At 37.0% G+C, this 23,910-nt stretch overlaps 1 protein-coding gene across 3 annotated transcripts in view; it reads right to left on the minus strand.

The window, feature by feature from the left end:
* The window catches only part of slc25a21 (solute carrier family 25 member 21), a 123,450-nt gene extending 100,864 nt beyond the window's left edge, over positions 1-22,586 (minus strand). For 2 of the 3 annotated variants that reach the window (XM_073812453.1, XM_073812452.1), the window contains exon 1: positions 22,121-22,380. In XM_073812453.1, the coding sequence (XP_073668554.1) occupies positions 22,121-22,229 (109 nt within the window). In that variant the 5' untranslated portion in view covers positions 22,230-22,380. The other variant, XM_065288532.2, reaches the window with a different exon arrangement.
* Between the last annotated feature and the right edge of the window lie 1,324 nt (positions 22,587-23,910).

Here is a 23,910-nt window from a genome sequence, read left to right on the forward strand (position 1 = left end):
ACAAAATCTGAAATGACCAGACATAAATAAATTATTCATATATTGCTGACTGTGTGATTCTGTGAGCCTGGAGACTGCAGTGTGCACTCACACTGTGAGTTTATAAAATGTTCACTTAAATGTGTGATATGAATAAATAGTGCTCATAAACGGCTGCTTAAATAATATCCTCTACTGAAATGAGCGAAGGCTTGGACCTGGAAACAGAATTCCTTACGTCATGACTTAACAAACAGAACTTTATTTTTATACATTATCCATAAACATGATTTGTAAGTCCTGTCCGGCTGAATCCTAACAACATTGAAGGTAAAGACTACAACTCTTTCCACACTCTTTAATAACGCCAACAGCCTGCAGCCGTTGCTATTGTTTGTGACGTCTAGCGGTGAAAATTACATATCATGCCTTTAAATGAATTGCTACATGGCGACAGTTACATTTGCATAAAACAGCTAAATTGCAGTGTACAGTGAATATATCTAGCCATTACATTCCACAATTGACTAATCAGATCCAGTTATTATAAAGAGCCACAAACTGTTAAATATGCATTATCAAATTAATTATCAGTAAATGTTCTATCCAGAAATGCAAAACTTTTTACATAATCAGGCGTTTATAAATCATATAGATATAAATCATAATTTATCTGCAGATTAAATTAACCATTTACTTAGTTTCTTATAAATTTTTATTTATTAATTGTTTTTAAAAAAATGTATATAGTATATAAATTATATAATTTATTATTTTTATAGTAACTAACTAAAATATAATTATGAACAAGTTCTCTTCAAATAGTTTATCTTCAAATATAGAATAAAAAATGCAAGATGAAAAATAAATACTCTAACATGCCTATAGTTTATTATGTTCATTTTATTTTAAACAGTTTTAAATAAAAAGATACAGCATTTTAGAAATAATTTCTATTTAAAATTTTCTTAAAAATGTATACACGCATTTGTAAGAATAATTTTTTTTTCTTAAAGTATGAGCTGCAGAGAAGAGATTTTTCTTGAAAAATATCCCATGCTGTTTCTAACTAAATAAATGAATGACTTGACTTGCATATTACAGTAAAGCATTACAGGAAAATATGACTAAAATATATATTGGGTGTCCTGGATTTACAGAGGTTGGAGAGTTCAGGTCAATAAAGGATGAGAGCTTTTAGAGGATAACAGAAATGATGCTAAATTTATGTGTTAAGCCCACTTTAAATGTCATTTAAATAGTAAAAAGGTATGGACAGGTTCTATGCTGCCTTTCATTTAGCGGCTTACTGTACATGTTTTTTGTATTAATTTTTTTTTTGCAAGGTGTGACCAAACACCAACAAAGGCCAATTTCGAAAAGTTGTTGTATTTTGCTAATGAAAGGGGATAGTTCACCCAAACTAAATTCTGTCATCATTTACTTAACCTTATGTTGTTACAAACCTGAATAAATTTCTTTGTTCTGATGAACACAAAGCAAGATATTTTGAGGAATGTTTGTAACCAAATGGATCCGGAACCCCATTAGCCCTTTTCACACAGACATTACGGAAAATAAACGGGAAATGCATCCGGGATTTTGGTTCATTCACACTGCCAATGATTTGCCAGAATTTGTGCATTTACACAGATACCGAAAATATCCCGGAAAGACACGATGTTAAGTCCTGCACTTGGTAGTTCAATTTGAAGTTTGCTTATTATTAGGGGTGCAAATGGCTATATCGGTTTCGGGTCGAAATAAAAAAGCAGAATGTGCAAGCAGAAAATGAATGTCACAAGTGTTTTGCTAAAGCTAAATAGGCTATGTGTTTACGGTTTGAGTTTGGATAAAGTTTTACTGTACTTACTAATGTAAGTAAAAAATTATTTACATGCAACTTCAGAATAGAGCCCCATGCACTGCCATTCTGAGTTTCAGAATTCAGATTCATTAAATTCAAGCAATTTAAGTGTGTGTATATATATATACACAAATATACAGAGAAAGATTAAAATTGTAAAGTTTTTAAAATAATCCATTTTCGGCATCCGTTCCGGTTTTCGGCAAAGTAAATCCTTAATTTTCACTTTCAGGCCAGAATTTTCATTTCGGTGCATCACTACTTAGTACCCATTATTTCTCTCTTCAGAAACCACTTACTTGCATTTTTGTTTATGAAAAGAGCTGCGCTTGACGCACCAATCTAATATGCTGGTGAATTATCTTAACTTCAAAGTTGGATATTTGACAAGCTCCCTTCAGTCCCGTTTGCAGACTCATTATCAATGTTAAAGAGGGGGGGAGGGGGGGGGGGGGCGTTCAATGGTATTTCAAGCATTCTGACTTATTAACACAGTTATAAAGTTGTTTCCTCATGCTAAACGTAGGCAAAGTGTCAAAAAAGCAGTTGGGCGTGTTACAGAGTATTTCTGTGCCGAATGCACTTCACCAGGGTTAGTACAAGTTTCGGAAAACCCCGCCCACCTGTCAATCAGTGGGAGACGCTAGAACTTGCAAACATTTTATCACGCGACACAGCTTTGTTTAATTTCATAACTCAACAATGGCACGAAAGAAGAAGTGTGTTTTGGGATTTAAGGAGAAGAAAGGCAGCCTTATGAAAACAATGGATATAGTTTAATATCCGGATTAGCAGCGGAGTTCTGCCTGTGTGTTTGATGCGCTGGATTTTCCCAACCGGGTCATAAGTTGAATGCGGTAAGTAAGACTTCTGTCTTATGTTGGAAATAGGCGCGTGCATATTATATAAATGACACGAATATGTAGTGAATCATAAGTTATAAGTGTATAACAAGTGTATAGTGTTGCATGACTCGTACTCGCTCCTCCCGCGGTAGTAACTCCTCCTTCTTCATATTTTCGTAAGTTATCGGAAAGATTCGGTAAAGCTAATATTTCTTTTATAAATCTGATTAAACTAAAGACTCTTCGGAGATATAAAGGATGTAATACTACTCTATAGGTACTCCAGATTAACATCAGAAATACAGAAACAGCGTGTGTTACGTGAGCTTTAATGTGCATTTAAAACCCCCCCGTTTTGAAGAGCTGAAAGATCTATCTTGTTGCGATGACGCACAGGCATTTTTGTTTATTATAAGCTCATAAGAGCATGTGACGCACTACTCTTTTATTTTGCGGAATGATCTTCGCTTCAGCACAGATAGTGCAGGCTCCCTGATATCTGCTTCAGTCCAATTTGCAGACATTTCTCGTTGTGAATGGTAATCTGCACGTAAACCCCTCATTTTAATGACATGTGCGTCCTCACTACGACATGGCCCTTACGGCATTGTGTCTGCATCTTATTCACACTGACGGCTTTCCAGGTACCTTATGGCAATGCTACTAGGTCCTCTTTCCGGGAGCGATCCCAGAACAGTTACAGGACGTGTTTGTGTTCACACAGAAGCTTGTCTGCCAATTTTACGGGTATTTTTCTGGGACCAAAGTGCTGTATGAATGAGGTTATTGATATCCATAGTAGGATCAAAGAATACTATGGAAGTTAATGGGGTTTCTGATTGGTTTGGTTACAAACATTCCTAAAAATATCTTATACAGGTTTGTAAAAACATGAGAGTGAGTAAATGATGACAGAATTTTAATTTTGGGTGAACTATCCCTTTAATATTGCTAATGTTTGTTGGGGCAGTGTGAACCGGCCTTTAGACAGTCATTATAGATACAATTACTGATCTTTAATGGTGTCTCATATACAGTAGATTAATAGCCAATTAAATAAGCAAAAAAAAAAAACCGTGGTGCCATTGAAATTGCAGACGTTGTACAAACTTAGTAGATTTAATAACACTATTAAGGTAAACACAGCATTCACAAAAGCTACTAGCTCACTGTTTGCACCAGTCTACGTTTTAAGGAAATCAAACAGAGCTAATCCTCAGCTAACTGCACATTCACTCGGTAAACAAGCATTTTATAGACCGTTAGACTCTTGAGTGCATCTGTCAATAGAGATCTAGAAAGACGAGGAAGAGCGACGAATTCATTGTGACATCTCCCATCACCGTCACCAGTCTGTCCCCAACCCTCAGACTCTCACTTCCTGTTCCTGCCGCACGGCACAATGATGAATGGCCGCAAGCTCCATTCGATTACGCCCCGAGTGCGAAGAGATGTGAACAATGGGAGCTGGCCTATGCAGTGTGGCGCAGGCCCGCTGCATTCTTAGCAACAATTTAGCTTAATTAGCATCAACTCCTGCCCCATCCATCATACTCCTTAAGAAACATAAACAAACTGTCAGCTCTAGCGTAACAAACAGATCGCCCAGCTACTTAACACAAATTATTCTTACATGAAACGCCGCTTCTCAGGCAACCTTCCCCCCTCCAGGCCATCTGGGGGAATGAAGGGCTATTAAAATTGAAGACATATGTTCAAGTCAAGTTCAACTCCCCAGACTGTTGCGGCTGATGCGGTGACAGTATGCAAAGTCTTGTGGGGGGAATGGGGTGGGCCTGGTGATGTCTGTTACACGAGTAAAGATTTTGGATGAAGATATGATGAGGTTAGGAACAGGTGTGTTTGGTGTCAATCAACTGAGCAAACATTTGAGAACCGCATTAGTGCATTATGGAGGCACTGTATTGGTCTTCTGAAGGAGAAAATGTTAAAAGTGCTGGGAAATAATAAAGCATTGCTATTTTTTCCCTGCAACATTTGGCAGTCATCATTACACAGACATGGATGCCTACCAAACTATAAAAATCAAGCATGAAATAGAGGGATCAGTATTTCTTTGTTCTTTTTTTAGCGTTTTGTAATTTATAGGACACTTCATGTTGATATTTTGGAAAGAAGCAAGTCATTTTTGATAGATGCATGTACACAAATCCTATGCAATAATAGCTTAGTAAAACACTTGTTTACAATAAATGCTAAACAAAATAATAACCACTCAAAGAGCTCATAAATGATTTTATCAAAATAAGCCAAAAAACATTATCGGGAAGTATCTATCTGACATAAGCACAACCAAAATATTCAAATGTTTTTTCTCCGTCGGTGGTTTCATCAAAGTTGATCTCAGATTTCACTCCGTTTAAGGAAATCAGTACTAGGAAGTTGTAGTACATAAAACATAACAGTAGTATATTTAGGGAAATATTTTTGATGGAACCAAATGCCTCATTTCAAATGAACACCTGAACAGTGCAGTTAAGCTGAACCAGGTAGCATGCTGCTTGGGAAAATGTCAAGTACAGCCCGGCTTTCACACCCTGCTGAGCTCTCCAAATTTGTCACTTTTCCAATTTCTTTTTGATGTTATGCAGTGTGTGAAATGCTTTGCTAATTAACTAGGAAGCTTGGCAGGAGTGCCTTGTTGTTTTAAGGGGAGCTATGGCAAACCTCACTCGTCTCGGCTGAAAGAGACTGCGCTAACTCAACAGTGACAAATACGCCAACGCTCCTCCTCCAAACGTATGAAAACTAAACAAAAATGCAATGGAACCAAACAAAATGACAGAGGGCTGTTCATTTTTCATTCGCTCTTCAAGTACCTTCATTCCACATTAAACACACAACTCTAAGTAGGGAAAAATGGCCATCTTGTGGAATCGGAGGGGTCCTTGCCAAGGTGACAGAAGAGGGTAAATCAAAGATATTTCGCTTACATCACCAGGATGATGTCATTTGGTGTTTGGTCATTAGTGATTCCTGAGCTGGGGCCAAAACTAATTTTCGTTCATTTGTATGAGCAAATATGAGCCTCTTCTGAACTTTTTTAAGTGGGCTTAGATTAGTGCAACGTAAAATACAGAAGAAGGGGAAAATAATATGGTTCTCTAGTATGACTAATAAATGGACTGTGTCTGCCATTTAGGCAGCTCAGAGCTTCAAAATGACGTTTGATTTACCCACACGCAAAATGTTAATTTCACTCTCGTTTTTTCCCACACCACTCAATTTTTTTTTTAATTTTCAAAGACCCTCATGATGATGGATATTACTTATGAACTGCTCAGCTTCTGAGACCTTCTGGTTTATAAGGCTCAGACTTACTTGGACTGTTAGCTAGCCCACTTTATATATATCAGGTGTATGACCTAATAGGGTTTGAGATGCAGCAAATTTCCACATTTTCGCCTGCTTTCAGCCCGATCAGTTCATGCCAGCTCTTGGCATCATTGATCAGTGTGTCAGGTAAGTGGATTGACATTTTCCATACAGCTCTCTCTGGTATACTGATTTCGGAGTTCATGAGAACTTTACCATCAGTGCTTTAGCAGTCTTAAAACAAGACCAATTCTGTGTTTTCTTCATCTGTCATATTAGATTTTATGCATAAACGTAGTAGTTTTCACCAAGCATATTTTCTATTTTAATTTACAGAAAAATTTACCCCTTAAGATTTAAAGTAAATATTTGTAATAATTTAATAGCGCATTTGCATATTGCTATTAAAATAATCAATTTTCATCCATTTTAAAGTTTCTATCAGTAGTATTTTACATAGTTATTGTTACATGAACAGTTATTGGACCTTTATCTGGTAATTTTCTTTTATTGGTACATAAAATGCAGATTAAACTAATAAAATATGTTTGTTAGTAAGAGTTTTATTTATATTTTTATTTTTAATGTATTTATTTATATTTTATTATAATTGATGATTTTTTCATTAACTCACAAACCCCCTGCAATTTCCATGCAAACCACTAGGCGTTTGCAAACCCCAGTTTGGGAAACCCTACAATAGAGAACAACAGATCGATGGAAAGGATGGGGTCGCTTACAACAGCTTCAATCAGGGCTTATCCAATAAGATTTTAGTCTCTACACTGTAAAAAAAATGTGTTGGATTAACTCAAAATATATATGCACCATTTTTGCGCAGACTGATCTCACAGAAAGTTTGATTAATTTATTTGTGTCCATGTCACGAAATTCACAAATTTTTGTGCCTTGAGCACAAATGTCTTTTTCGTGCCAATATGTAAAAATAGGTTTTCGTGTCCGTTGCACGACTTTCTTTTAATTTTATGTATTGTTTTCTCATTTAAATTTTTTTCAATTTTCTTAAAATTTTCGCTTGGGTTTTGGGTTAGAATCAATTTCTGTTAAATTTTTTAGACATCCTAACCCAACACTAACCCCAACTCCACGCAAGAATAGTTTTAAAAGCAGAAGAAAAACACGTAGAAACCAATACATTAAACTACATCCTAACCCAAACCCCAAATCTAACCTCAACCCCAAGCGACAATGATTTAAAAATAGGCGGGAAAATGAGAAAACAATACATAAAATGACGCAAAAAAGAAAGTCGTGCTACCGAGACGAGAACCTATTTGTAGAAATTCGTGCAAGTGTCACAAAAAAAGACATTCATGCTCAGGGCATGAAAAAAGCTGAATTTCGTGTCATGGACACGAATAAATGAGTTACATTTTGCGTGACTATAACACGACTTTCCATGTTGTTTTTGCATCATGCTAAAATTCAACTTTTTAAGACAAAATAACAAGAAAAACATCATTATTTTTACACAAATTTTTGAGTTTACTAAACCTTTTTTATTAAAAAAATATGTAACACCAGTTCACTTAGCTTATAATGGTCATGTAGACCGTACTCAAATTGTTAAATAAATTTAACTTGGTGTTCATGTAGGATACCAATGCATATTACAAGAAAGAGTATAAAAAAAAAAGATTATGGTATTCACCATAAAAATACACAGCAAAGTGCATTTTTGATGTGGGTCTTCATAATTGTAGAAATATAATGTGTTGAACAGGGTTCATGTTTACCAAAGCAAACAATATTTACTTTAATTGTAACTGTTACTTCACAGAAAACTATAATTTACAACAAAACAACATCAATACTAAACAAAGCCTAAACTGTTTGCCTCTTACTAACAACTATGCACAATCAGTTCTTATTGTTTGAAAAAACATGAATAATCAAAATATCCAGGCGCTAGGGCTAACGATTAATCCTCACAGTGTTTTTACGGATAATTTTAAGTTCATTACACTTTACATTTCTGTTACTTTACTTAACTTTAATCGTAGTTGAAATGACTCAGATTGTTCAAATCACTCTGATGCAATTTTTTTCAAGAAATGTCATAAATGTTTTAAATAAGTATGTAAGTAATAAGTAAATAAGTATTTGTAATAAGCTACTTATCATAATATGTCATAGTTGTTAAGACAACAAATAACTTTCTACAGTGCAAATTATGTGCACAAAATAAGTGATTTGTAAAAATGTACGGAATTTAAGCATACTGTATAACCCATGATGCAAAATCACTCTAAATGCATAAATGGTCGGGGAGAAAAAAGAAGGACTCTGAAATTCAGGTGCTCATCTGGCAGAGTTCTCAGAGAAAGAAAACAAACCCAGGTCCACTTCCCCAAAAACAGCTTCCCGCAAGCTGGCCCAAAACTGCAGCCCAGCACCAGGATGTTTGGCTTACGAAATGACTTTGCCGCTCCCGCAGCCATTCAACCTAATTGCCCCCTGGGCAATTATTTTACCCCTTTCTCCAGCCATTTAACAAATATTTAAAACCATAATGTTTCTGTGAATTACATTACATATTTCGCATCATTATTACCATTAGCATTATGATACCACAACTATGTGCTCTGAGAACCAGCGCTGCATAATGAACAGGATTCTTAAGATATACAAAAGCGCAGATCATAAATGTAATTAAATCCGAGAGTGGGTGGGTGGGTTTGGAAAAAAATTACCAAACAAAACATTTCCCTAAGCAATCAAAACACAAACAGACCCACAAAAACGGCAGCGACCTGCACATAATCACAGTGAGACGTTTCCTCTATGGCAGGCATTGCCACTTACTCACTGCCATGTATAAACACAGAGGGGGGCACAAACAGGGAAAGCCCAGGCCACGTCAGTCCGTATCGGCCTGGATATGAGCTGATAAATTGGTGGCTGCAGAAAAAGTGCCCCTTGGGCTCCATCTATTCAGCTGACTGAGGCGGAAAGCGCCGTTTTTAAATACACCCCAGAGCTTGGGTATGCATGACAGAGCTTGACACTACAGCCATACTGGATTCCTCTCTACATGGGCGGCAATGGGCTCTTGGGAAAGAACAAGTGCTTACAGAAGAGATATATCTGCCATCTCATCTGCAGCTCTTCTACCCACAGCACACCTGCTTAGCCATCAGATTATAAACATTGCACACCACAAATGCACTGGGAGATTTAAACAATACGCTTGCATTTATCATTGTGCACTGTGCAGATCAATGTATAAGAAAATTCCTAGGGTTTATGCATCCCCTCTTATTATTTGAACAAAATTAAAATATCAAGCAAAGTGGCATCTGCGAAAAATTCACTTTTCTTGGCTCCTTGTCACTTTAGTGCATGTATGTCAGTGTCTCTAAAACGCTTGGCACAGGTGTCCAAGCAGAATAAGCACAAGTGTTCCCCATCACATTGACTATGGACATGTTCCACTAACTATGACAACCATGAAATCTTAATTGTGCACAATACATCTATTGTTTTATTATGTAAACCTATAACTTCAGACTAACGAATATGGAGTCATAAACATAAAACAGAACACAAGTATTTTACGACAAGCAAATATGATTTCAATCCACAAGCCTCTCAGTTCAGAGACGACGTGTGTGTTTTTCCGGAGAGTTTTTCCGCAGAAAGCATCTGTCATCTCTCATCAGCCCCAACGCTGCCACAGTCGGTAGACTGATAGCTTAACCTTTCCACCATACTGCACTTCAAAACGAGCAGAGAGCCCCCAGGATCCCTCAGAATGTGTGGTCTTCTCTCTGCACCACCGAAATCCGCATCTATGTCTCATTCTGTGCGACTATACACCGCTTGAGGATAGAGAAGTCTTTCCCCTCGCCTATGATCTTACATATTACCCTACCATCCATTCGGCGAGTCGGTTAGGCGCTGCTACTGACATGTTCTCAAGACTTCAGCGCCTGGAATAGAACGCTCTGGTCAGCCATGTCAGACTGCGGTCCGGACGAGCAGTACCACCTGCCGTGGTGTTGCCCAACCATTAAACATTGATGTGCAAATAACAGATCGGAGTGTTTTTGGAACGCCAGCTCAGCCGCTGGATAGTAGCCATTTCACTTGTGGGAAATTAAATCAGCGCTGTTTGATCATGTCATAGATAATCCAGAGGGATTTGAAGACTTGATATACTGTGACTTATTTTGGATAGGGCCGAAACCATCACAGGAATCACAGCAGGAGTGCGAGGACACAAGAAACAGGAAGTCATACTTCATTTTTTTTTGAAGCCGTTGGAAATTCATATGACGAGAACAGAAATTCAGTCCACTGGATTGCAAGGGAAAATGATCCATGTTGTCTTTCCTTAGGACTGTTTTCCTCATCCGTACACAACATAAATAGTTGCTAGATCATGAGTGACTATCATACATTACTTATATACTCCAACATAATTTATGTATAATTATAGCTAAACTTTATCTGTTGCTATAAAAGATTTTCGTTCTGAAGTGTAAGCACTTTAATACATCCATGAAAGATTTAAAAAATTTGGAAAGAAAGAAGACTGTCAGGAAGAATAACTCCAAAATAGCTCTCTACTGCCACCTATCACAGAGTGTGGCAATTGCATGCAAGACAGCTCATACACCATAATGACTCAAAAGAGGGGGGAGTAAAATGATTACTGTAATATTATAACAGTTTAAGATTTACAGGCTGAGCAAAATTTTTAATGAACATGTTATTTGAGTGGGATGCAGCCTTTTTTCCAAAGCTGGATAATCGTCCGAATCAGGATATAATCATGGATCAGATCAATCTGAAACAACTCTTGCGGCATAATTTTTCTATGATTCAGTTGAAAAATAAGCTCTTTCTAAAACTCTCTATAGGGTTAACGTTTTGCCAATCATTCAAGATAAAAATGATAAACCAATCAGCATGAAAACTCCACAATAATCCCCTCCTACTTTCCTGTCAGCGCCCACCCTGTGACACTCAGTAATATGAGACACATAACTGGGGCACTTTTCCATGACCCAACATCATTTTTTTATATCTTTATTCCATTGTATAATTGCCCTTATTTCAAACATAATAATAGAAACCGCCTCAATTCGTCCTCCATCCCTTCTCATTCCCTCTTGATTGTGACATCTGTGTCTGTCTTGATTTTATTGGATGAAGCACTCCTTTTGAAAGGATAATAAATGTGTAAACAAATTCAAAACAAGCTCAAGCTTTGGTTCTCATTATCAAATGCGGCTGCCTGTGCCAAGGTCCCCCTCTTAGGCAATGTCATCCTTTTACCGCTCAAGATCAGCCGTAATCAAAAGTGTCTATAAATTTGAGCTTCTCTAATTAAGGTCTCCTCGCCAAGCGCGCAAGCGGGCGACTGGGCATGGATCTCTTCCTAAGAGACTCAAATTGGCTCCCAAGCACAACAAATCACATTATGATTCAGCTCTTGCCCAAGCGTGGCTCATCTTGAGTCGGTTAACCCAGTGGAAAAGGCCGCCTCTCGACTGCGGACCTGGGCTTTGACGTGGAGGGCAAAACAAAAAGAGTGCTAATACAAAATCGGTAAAAGCACACGTGCTTAACATTCAGGAGTGGAAAATGTTGCTCATGCATGCATACAATATCATTTATGTTCACAGTTTTATATAAACCTCCAAACTGACATACACAAAAACAGGCTAAATCTGCAATCTGTCCTTGAGGCTTTTTTTGGTGCTGTTGTTTTTGAGAGTACTTATTATGTTTATTTATAATTCATCCATTTCTTTTCCAAAGATAAATCACTAGGTTTGTAATTTTCTATAATCTAGCTTCTTAAATTAGATTGAGTTAAAAGATTATTTACGTTACTTTTTGACTTTGATTCATCTGCTATTTTTCTCTTGGACCAAACGTCATCTGTGCAGTTTGGATCTCCTTTACATAAGAAAGGAGAGCTGCTAAAAACAGAATCTCTGTGGAGAGATTCACCCCGAGGTTTACAAGAAATATAAAGCAGAAACGGGACAACACTTTGTCTCTTGAGCAGAGCAAAACACAAATCTTCTGCCATGGTTAAATAATTTTAAATTACATCATGTTAGATTAAGAAACAAATAAAAAGTGTTTTAAACAGTAAAATCATATTCGTTTCATAAGAGGTTATTTATAGATAAAGCTTTATGGGAACACTTTCATTCAATACTTGATCATTGTAATGTAGTGATCGCTCTATCAAACGCTCTTCTCTAGCCAAAGGATATCTCAGTATTCGAAGCTAATTACAACTTCGGACAACAGCCAACAGGACAGCGGTCCAAGAAAAAGTGAACACTAACACGCGAACACATGCATACACACTCATTCAAGCACACGTAGTGTATCATCTACCGTGCAGTTTCATTTTCCTACAAGGTCATTCAAACTATGGCCTTTGACTACTTAGACTAAGTGCTCAATTAAGCATAGCTTGTTAGCTGGTTTCCTTTCCAGCTGTTATTGCTGCCATGTGCTGTATTTCTGCACTGTATGTAATACATTACATTACAGTATGACAGTAAATCTCCTAATGTTCAGTTCTTTGAAAATCTTTGACTCCTTTCCATGACTAAAATGTTGTGTTTTCATAAGTCCACCTCATTTTTCTGATACGTTTACATTAACATTTCCCGGACACTTTTATCCAAAGCGTCTTGCAGTGGATTACAAGTAGTGGTGTAGCAATACATCGATATGGATTGATAAATTAATTTTATTTCTAACGATCCGATGCATTGATGCAACATGTAAAATATTGATTTGAGGAACTTTTATTTTGACACTTGTCCTCATTTCTTGACGTAACGTCCATCTACACATTTCTGCCAATGTGCACATTTTTGTTTATTTTCATCTGCTAGCATCAGCAAGTGATGGGATGCAGCAACAAAGCGGTTGTAGTAGCGAAAACACAGAGAAAGAGACAGAAGACGAGCATGTGTTTAGCACTGCAGGTGATATTGTTGTCCATGCAAAACGCAGGGTCCTCTCTCTTGAACATGTTGATCAGTTGATGTTTTTTTTTTAAGAAAAATCTCTCAAAAGAGACCACTGCAGCACTTGATCTAATGTTGTGTGGCAGAGCTTTAACAGCTTTATTTTTTATATTAATTTATTTTTCAATTACATTTTTTTCTAAAACTACTGAAAGACTTTGACTGTTGCCGTCATAATTGTGACATGATTTTATTTAATATTTTGATGTGACTCATTGTTCATTTTTTTATTTATTTTAAAAAAAGTGTATTTTTGTTAGTTTGTTGTTGCAAATATTACAATCGGGACAGAGATTGTGTCAATGTAACTGCTTAACTAGGCACATCATATAAAATATTGATAAATGAATCAAATCGGATTGAATCGTAATCGCATCGAAGAAGTGCCTGATGTACCGACAAACATAGCAAAAAAAAGAGATTTTGTATTAAATCGTAATGAACTGTCCGATTTACACCCCTAATTTTGATTTTTATCCTACTTTTAACAGCATGAGTTGAATTTTTATCAAAAATGAATTGGATTGTAAAATGCAAGCGTAAAATGGAGTGCAAAATGTACGCTTGTAATGGACAATGGATGACTACTCTCCTACTAAAACATCACCCTATTTAAAGTGAGGTTAAAAAAGTTAAATTCACCCCCAATGTTTCCCAATAGAGGGTATGCATGTGACGTCACCATCGGCAAAAATGACCGCGGTTACGGGCACTGAGTGAGAAAAAAAAGCGAAAACATCAGCGAAAACACGGTGAAAACGCGTGTAAATGGGAAAAAGCTGCTGTGTGATCGATCAATACAGTATGTACTAACAGATTAACAAGAATTCTGAGCTATCGTTTTACAAACTGCCAGGAAAATTGATCGTTCATTCCAACGTCCACAGGTGGGTTGACAAGTTGCTAGGGTCACTATCAAGCAGAGGTTTTACTTTCTACTTAAAAATATTTTTCAAGTATTTGTATTTTATCCGTGTTTTTATTTGGAAAACATACATTCCAAAGGATACTATCATAAAGTTTTTGTTTTACATTTAATATTTAAGTACATTAACGTACTTTTACTCAAGTACACAATTTTAATGTAATTAGGTATTACATTTTTTTTATATGCAATATTAAAGAATTCACAGTATGATTTTATGCTTTAGAATGTAGTAAAGTAAAAAATAATTCCCAAGACAAACACCCTAATAAAGCGCAGTTGCTTGGAAAATGTAACTAATGTAACTAAGTATTGTCCACCTCTGCTATCAAGTCCAACTAAATTCAATTTAAGCTGATAATAGTCAGTTTTACTGGCGTTTTTCGCAGCCGCTATGAAACCCAGCCATTTTGTTGAATCATTTGCCACACCACGGCTAGTTCCGGCGTGGTCACGTGAAAAAGTGACGTCAATGCATACCCTCTATAGTAAAGCTTTATTTTCAAATTGATCATGAATTGCCATAACTTTTAATACAGAAGCTTGCATTGTTAACTATTACTATGAACATATTATAAAGGCTGCATTATCTACAACAACAGCCTAAAACATTGGCAACTTGTTGGGTGATTGGTTAATTCTGCCCTATTAGCCGAAAATTTTAAATAATTTCAAAGGCAAGTTTTGATATTAGGATCAATTGTGCATGATGACACCAGGACAAATAGTAGTAATGCGGCCTCAATTTTCATTTAAAAATCGACTTCAAAAGGTAAAGGGTTACACTATAATGATACATCCAGATTTCTTCACAGAGAAAACTCAACCTCACTTCAAAAGCACTGATTTAAATACATTTCAAAACGAGCTAAATTGCTTGACGTGAATTTTGCCCCGGTGGCATAAAGTAATTGAAACACTGGGAGTAATGTTTTATCAAAAATGGATGTGGTTAACATCAACATCACTGATTACATCTCCACCAGTGATTTGCTGATAGAGCATATTGTGTTTGTTGTCGGCAATCCCAGCCCGTCTTTCCTGCCCGCTCTGATGGCCTTATTCTAATAATTTCCCCCGGAAAATAAGCGAGAGCACTGGCCCAGGGACAGCCTCCCATGTCGAACAACCATAATCACGCTACTCTTACCATAACACTGCAATTATCCTTATTGCTTACAGCAACACGACACGCGTGATGGATGAAATGTGCGTGTATGTTCGTGTGTGCGCGTCGCAGTCTACAGTAGAGACGTCTCCCACGCACGTCTCCCTGTCCCGGGCTCCTCGGCTCAGTTCAGCGTGCGACCTCCATAAATCATGTCATTAAGATAACGTCAGCGGTCCCCGGCTGGCTTGTACATTACTGGAGAAGACCAAACTCCATCTCCAAACAGCTGAATCAACAGCGACAATCCACATACTGGCCCGTGCGACTGTAGTTCAACAGTAGTTCTAACCAAGTGTGTGGAAGAATGGATCAGAGAGGTGATATTTTATCACAAGCCACGTCAAATTTCTCGCCACTTTATTTGGAGAGCAATTTGAACTGTCAACATAAAACGTACTGCATGCATTTGATCAGATGCATCGTCTCTATTGAATATCGGTGGATGGTCTCAGGTTAAAGCACGTACCTGTGGGAGGTATATGATCTGTTTGGAGAGCCTAAGCTCCTTGCTGCATATGTTACCATTATACTTCATGCCTGGTTGCAGTCAACTGATTTCTTGTGACATTATGATCCTGCACATTTCCTCCAGCGGTAATTAGTCGTAGCAGTCAATAAATCTCCTATGTTTGTTTTTCTAATGTTTATTATGGTTTAATTGCATTTTTTGCTCCATTTCAAGAACGGTTTTCTAGCATATACTACAAACGCACTGGTGTTTCGTGTGTGTGTGTGTGTGTTACTGAATGATTACATAATTATCATCCGAAAAGTGCGTTTCGCAGAATCACTTAATGTGTCAAGTGACAGAAAAACTGAATCTTGAACATGTGCAGCAGAAGACATGCGTGCGTGTCTGTATATGGGTGTGTAAATGTAAAAGGCGATTTAGAGGCTCGGAGAAGCAACCTCCAAAATCAACATTACTTCAAACATGAGGTCATCTAAACATCTGTCCACAACATGTCCTTGTGGAGCTCAATCAAAGCCCTGTTGAATCATGTACAATTGTTTCTGGAAATAAATATTAGGCCTAATTCGGCTCTGATTGTAGCGGCCAATCGTGGGCCGGATAGGAAACGGCAGACATCTAATTCCTCCCAGGCAGCCCCTTCTCAATTGCCATTATTTATTTATTCATCTTTGACTCTTTTCTTGTTCCTCCCGATCAACACCGCATGAATGTATTTGTTTAACGCTGCCCAAACCTTCTTTCACAGATTCGAAGCGATTAGAAGGAGAGCGCCTGAGTGTGTTTTAAGTGAGGGTCTGCTGTGGAGGGGTGGGCTGAGTTCAATTATACTTAGCCTGTCTGTCTTTTCTCGTCACAGTCCATTTGCAGTCGGCGGATACGTTTACACAGAAACTAATCATAACTAAAACATTTTTGTGTAAATCTTACCAAATTACTCGGTATAACAGGGGCAGAGATCGGAAATCAATACCAAAAACACTTTGGGTAACATCTGACCATTTTTCCGGACCTTCTGGCTAAATCGGAGATAAATGATGAAAAGAAAATAAAGGAGACTTTGAAATTGGGGAAGGTTTGCAATATCCTGCCGAATTTATTTAGTCCAATTTTGTACAAATTTTTTTACATTTTAGAACTGCCCCATTTCTTTTGAGTCAAATAATAGTAACATATGCAGTATTTCTTAATTTCCTAAATAAAAGGCTAGTCTGTAAATCCTAAAAAAGCAGTCACATTCCCCATCAGGATTTGATTAATAAGTAAATTGATTATAGACGCAAAGGCAAAAACACATGTAGATGTTTACAAAAGTTATTTTTTTAAGACTCATGGAGTAATTTGAAATAATTATTGTGTCTTCTGTCCATTGTCTACATTGTTTCTTCTTTCATTTTACTTGATTGATGTTTTTCACATACAGATTGCACAAAAATGTAACAGCTTTACAACAAATGGATTTGGGATGATGGTAACATTTGCACAAGACCACAGAAAAGCCTGCTTTAAGGGTACTTCAATGGAGGAATGTCCACTGAACATTCAAAAAGTCAAGTACAATGCTTCCCCCTTGTGGTAGTCATCATAGGGTTTAATCAAGAGGTTTAAAACACATGCCCATTTTTCCTCTATATACAGCACAGCAGTGGGGAACCTTCAGGGCCTTCTACGCCTTCAGAGAAGGCCTTAAAAAATTTATAAAAAGATTTTTTATAAATAAATAATAAATAATATAGTATTCAATAAAAATATGTTTTTACATTTTTAAATTTCTATTTAATTCAATTTAATACAATACATGTAATATATGTGGAGAGTGACGGGCAAATTGACCAATCACGTTTTGATTTCAAGTGGGCGGGTAAAAAACAAAGCATTGTAAGCCTTCATGAAGTTCTAAGCATGCAACAAACTGGATGCGAGCTGCTGTAAAACACCAAAAACGAAGATCATAGACCGTTAATATTAATACAGTCTAATGGCCCGAAACTCTGCGGTGAGAGTGGTTGAGGTAAATGGCGGAAAACGTGATTGACGTTGTGGCTAGCTTGATAGGGGTGAGGTAAAAACGAAATTACTTAAGCGCGTACTCGTGAAGAGCACTGCCGGGAGAAGCGCGTGCAGAGGAGAATGACGCGAACACGAGAAAAATAGAGAAGGGTATTCCTGCACAACTGGAAGCTGCAGTTTTAGGACCCCAGTTCTATGACCGCAGTTCTATGACCCTGCGTTTTTGTGACAGCGCCAACTACCGAACTGGATGAGCAAAACCATTCATTTGAGATGGACGACATGGAAAGCAATCAGACTGTGAGTACCGATTTAATGACGTTTTATTTTATAACGTTTAAACGATGCAAAGTTTACATAGCGCGAACTGAATTAATAATTAATTCCCACGAATTAAAAATTTGTGTGCTAGTTTTATAAATAACTACGACATTCTTAGTCCGTGGCCATATTTCATTTCATAAATCCTTGTTGAGTTTAACGTTAAATGACTACATTTATCTAGCCAGCACATTAATTCAACTTAACAAGATAATAAGAGCATGTTGATGTGCAGTGTGTAAGATTTATCTTTAGTTTAATGTGTTAGTGGGAAAACCAGTTAATTATAAAATAGCAGTTCATAAATAAGTCCTTCCAGAAAAATGCAGAGTTTTTTTGTCATTGTTGCGGGCAAAAATCCTTGATCTTTGTTTTCTTAAAAAATGCGATGGAATATGTGGGATATTTATGATATTTTATGCGATGAAAGTGCTGGAACTTGCAAAAATTGCGGGAAATCACGTCACCTCATAACGTTCCCATGGCAACAGGGACAGGCTGCGCTTGTGTGAAGTAAATGCAAAATTTTTCAACTTTCTGCTAAGATATATGTGACTTTTTGCTACGAAAATGTGGAGATTATTAAATCATGCAAGCCCCGCATATTTTGCGCACGGAAATCTGTAATTTATGCGGCGAAAGTGCGGTGTATTTGAAAAAATATGAGGACTTTGGCTAATTATGCACTAATCTTTGGTTAGTTTTGCTTTTCTCTTTTGTGATATGTTATGCAATTTCATTGGTAATGTGTTGAAGTAAGTGTAAAATAATATGAGGCCTTCTAAAATTAAAAAATCTCTCTCTCTCTCTCTCTCTCTCTCTCTCTCTCTCTCTCTCTCTCTCTCTCTCTCTCTCTCTCTCTCTAGAGTTCAAGCCTGCAGCCATTCTTTAATTGCAGCAGCTGATGGATTGACTGATTGCATTGTTATTGGTTGCATTTTTTATTGCAATGTTATTGGTAAAATCACATGTAAATATATAGATATATACATATAAATATGCATTCTTGAATGATTCTTGAGTCTTGTCTTGCCTCTATACAACCTTAAAAAATTGGCTGTAATTTAGTGACTGCATATGCTGATTCCATCTTTATTTTACCTGATAATTAGCTAATTAGTTAAGCTTATAGACCCCTTCACGGTTCACGTTACAGGCGGTTCCCACTGCGCATGTCGGGGTCAGAAAAGTCATTACAGCAGATTGAGTTGCGTATTATTCGGTATCGTCAAAAATGCTTACTTGCGTCGTGGGCTTTGAAAATCGCATCAGGTCTTCCGTTACGTTTTCGCAATTCATGCAGAATCTCAAAAACAAAAAAAATACAACATCTGCGGCTGCAAGCAATTAACGTGCAGACTGGGACAATGCAAATATCAAAGAGGCTTGTGTTTGTAGTGCTCACTTCATTTGAGGTAAGTCATCATTTTTCAGCCCTGTTAGGTTAAATTATAAAGCCAGGATAGTATGAACAGTTTGACCCCATGCTGCGCGCGCACCCGATAATCATTCAATGTTTACAAACCTTGAAGGGGTCTATAGAGCTAAACTTAGGTTTAGGGTTATAATTCAAGAAATTAAGACTAATACATTTTAAAATATACATTTTTCATTTATAGTTTGTGTAAATTTGTTTACACTGAAAATTGTCACATTTGGTAATTAACCTTACATTTAAAATTACATTTATGAAGAAATAGTACTGAGATTACTATATTGATATAATTATGTACAAACGTTATTACAAACTAAACCACCAGGGGCCCAGAACTGCGGACCTGAAACTGCAGCCGCCGCTATATCATCCAGTTCGGTAGGTGGCGCTGTCACAAAAACGTAGGGTCATAGAACTGCGGTCATAAAACTGCGGTCATAAAACTGCAGCCTCCGGTTGTGCAGGAATATACTATTGGAAAAATAATGGGTTTAATTATACTTTTACTTCCTGACAGTTTCACTTGTTACGTGAGGATAGTAATGACTGACAGACGACGCCGAATTACATACAATATAATTTCCTAACTAAATCTGAGAGAATGCGAAAACATACAAATATTTTTTTTCCACCATATACCCGATGGGCAGGGCGGAGATACATTTTTCGACATGAATTCGCTATAGCCCCGGGACCTCGGGGCTCGGGTTAGCGATTTTGCGAGCCCTGTTATACAACAGTTATAAGCCACAAGGAGATGCACTGAGAACGCTGGGTGGTATATTTTCCCTTATGAAAAGACTAACAAGGTATCCTACAGCTAAATATATATTTCCAAAAAATAAAAAAATAAAGAACATAATTTAAGCTTGTTAAATGCAAATTTACAGAGCCCCTGTCATTACAGAGCAGCAGAGTCTGTATTTGTGTTTATCAGTTAGATTAAAGTAATTTTAAACTTTAAAACTGCATTTAAAGGCAGACAATGCCCATTCTGTAATTTAACTTTGCGTGCTCAGAATTTTTACACGTTCATTGTATGATTTAACGAAATACGAATAGCCTAGTATTATGGATGAAGAGGCATTTGCACTTCATTGCATATTTTGAAGGCCCAGCTGAAGTACCCACGGTTCGCCACTGCAGCACAGTATGTCTGAATAAAAAGGTTGTAAAATCAAATGAGTCCTAGTAGGATATATTAAACGCAAAAGCACAGAGGCGGCATTAACGTTTGCGTTCTTTAAAAATAATTAAAGGCTTTTTAAGATGTCTAGAAAACTAAAACAGGCCAGGGCTGGAAAAAAGCAAGCACAGACCAAAGCTAATGTGACTAGCACATCAATTAACTTTGCTCACTCCCCAGACTCATTAACAGGCTGCTGGAGGGGATGTGACAAGTGCAAAGGTGTGATTTTTGTGAGGGTGGGGGTTAATAACACTCAGTTTTGGGATGTAAGGACAGACAGACAGCCACAAAGAAAGTGTGAAAGAGAGAGAGAGAGAGAGAGAGGGGGGGGGGGAGAGAGACCAGGTGATTTTTACATGTGATGCAGTATTCACAGGGAGGTGTTGAAATGAAACTCCAAATGATTTATTTTCATCTTGCTGGTTTGATAAGAAAACCAAGGGTGTAGATTCTGTCTGAACATTGGGGGGGGGGGGGGGTATTTTCATTTATCACTGTAAAAATTATTGGGGGATGATTGCAATTGCTAGTTTCCCCCCAGTTTCCCCTAGGAAACTACAGTATCCGAGGGCTGCAGCCTGCTGATGACACATCAAGCTCGGTTTATTCAAGTTAACTTAGCATTACATTTGCAAGTTATAATGCTATTACAACAATTTATGATTAAGTAAGATTGTAAAATTGTCGATTTAATAATTGTTAAAATTCTGAAATAAGACTGTCTTGATGACGTATGCAGTTTAGAAATGCGACCTCCGGCGGCCGCAGCCTTCGAATTGAGCAACGGCCAGGTTCTGCTTCATAACCTACTAAATCTAACCATACTAAGGGGATGGGGGTGGTCATAATCTGGCAACCAATAATTTATTCAGTCCATAAACGTTTCTCATTACAGATTAAAATAGCTTGGAATTAAATGTAGTCTTTGCAAGCAGTACAAACGGTAACGTTATACAAATGTTTACTCAGACAAAAAATTATCATAAAGAGATGCACACATTTGTCTACACAATAAAAAACTGCTTGTCTTTTAATATAGTTAACAGAACCAGGATTGGGGAAACGTATGACACCCATAAAATCTTATGAAAAATCTGAAAATTATATCAACGTAGCCAGAAATAAACGGCATCCATAAACCTCAAACAAATACTGTGCATAAACTAAAACTAAATTCTCATCATAATCATAATATCTTATTAAACGAATTATCTTTAAGCAAAGATGCGCATTAAACTTAAACGGAACTACTTGTAAACGGAACTTTTTTCCGTGCACATACATGCATCAAACTCCGTTACACATCCGGTTGAAGAATTCTTTCAATCTATCGTCTTTAAAATCACTATCAACAACATTTCTGTCTTTAATACAGCAATATACTCGTCATGCATCTGGAGAGGAGTGCATTGCACAGCAAACGCAGTTCTGGGAGTTAGTAAACAGGCGCCACATGTGCAACAGCAGCGCGAGATGCTAACGTACTGATTTCGTAAACAAAGTTTGTGGACTATAAAAGAACAATAAGTTTGTTTCTCTTACCTGCTGATCCACCTGCAATGATTTGATGAGACGCCTCTCTCAGTAAACTCTGCTTTTTAGATGTCATTTTTGTCTGGGTCTGTGTCGAGGAAAAATAAACATCTGCCATTAAAAACACAAAATATATATAATTGTTTCGTGCATTTTCACATTTTCATTGTCTTGAAGAAATACTGGACATGGAATTTTAATTTAAAAGCTCATATCTGTGTCTGTTATTGTCAAAGGTGGACATAGTTAAGTAGACTAAATGTGTGTTGTCAAACCTTTTAGTGTGGGATTTCACTGTTTAATGCTGTTCCGCGCTTTGTGAAGCTCGACGCAGTTCTGATTCTGAATCTGATACACACGCGGCGTGCTGGCGCGAAATGTGGAGGTGAGGTCAATGTGCGCACGTTGTTAGGCAGTAGACTACGCTTTAATTTGAACTCGGTTACCTGTGATATGTACTTTCTCATGAAGTCATTAAAAAAAAAAATAATAATACAAAACACTATTATTCACGGTGGTCTTTAAAATATTAAACTATGAGGCACGTTTTATTGGATTAAATAACAGAATATTTCCAAACGTGTCTGTAAACCAATTATGCAATACTGAGGTTTTCGCGCAATTTTGCAGTTACTTATACGAAAGGTCTTTATGAGTAAATAAACAGTAGCCTATAATGGTTCCAATATGATACCCACATTACAGCGAAGCAAACTACTCACCTGTCAGCTAGATTCACAGTTTTTAGCTATTTTGCTTAAATTAGGCAAATGGAAAATTAAAATTGATAGAAAGGAGGTAATTAAGGATAAATGTTTCTAAAGAAATGTTAAAGGGATAGTTCACCCCCAAAAAAAATGTTAGTTCTGTTATCATTTTCTCACTCTCATGTTGTTAGGAACCTGTTAACATTTCTTTGTTCTGATGAACCCGAAAGAAGATATTTTAGGAATGTTCGTAATCAAACCATTCGTGAGCCCCATTCACTTCTATAGTATTCTTTTATTCTACTTTGGAAGTGAATGGGGCTCACGATGTTCTTCAGAAATACATTTATACAGGTTTGTAACAACATGAGATGAGGTAAATTATGACAACATTTTCATTTTTGGGTGAACTATCACTTTAAGCTGCCTGTAATACAGAAAGCACATCCCAATAACATGTTTCATGGAAATATAAGAGATAACACCTGTTATGACTAACTAACATATGAGTCAGTATTTGTGACATTAATCATTGACATGTTTCAATAGGCTTGGTAACTAGAAAATGTATAAATGTTGAATTGTACGTGAGTTGTTTAAAGATTAAAAATGTAACAAACTTCTTTTGGTGAAACATTTAGCCTGGCAGTGTGCTTTAACCCTCTACTACTGTTTACTGTACTGCAGTTATGATGTGTTTGTAGGTACAGACTATGACATTGGTTTAAGGACACTGTTAGGTTAAAGAAACTGCAGTGAAACTCCACCAACACCTAAGAAATCTCATAGCATACATTTATTTGTAAATGTGCAATGTGGGACTTTTTGAAAGATCTCTTGACAGAAATGCAATATAATTTACATAACTGTATTATCAGTGATGTATAAAGATGTTACAAAATTAACTGTATTGTTTTAATTACCTTAGAAGAAGCCATTTTACACCGTCCCTGCTGAAAAAAAACAGCATCAAACCAGCATGGACCAGCATGGGAATTATGCTGGTCTATGCTGGTTTAGCTGGTGGTCACCAGCATACCAGCACCAAAACACAACATATGCTGGTCTTGCTGGGATGACCAGCATGGGATG

Source organism: Paramisgurnus dabryanus, chromosome 17, assembly GCF_030506205.2.
Source record: "Paramisgurnus dabryanus chromosome 17, PD_genome_1.1, whole genome shotgun sequence".
Lineage (NCBI taxonomy): Eukaryota > Metazoa > Chordata > Actinopteri > Cypriniformes > Cobitidae > Paramisgurnus > Paramisgurnus dabryanus.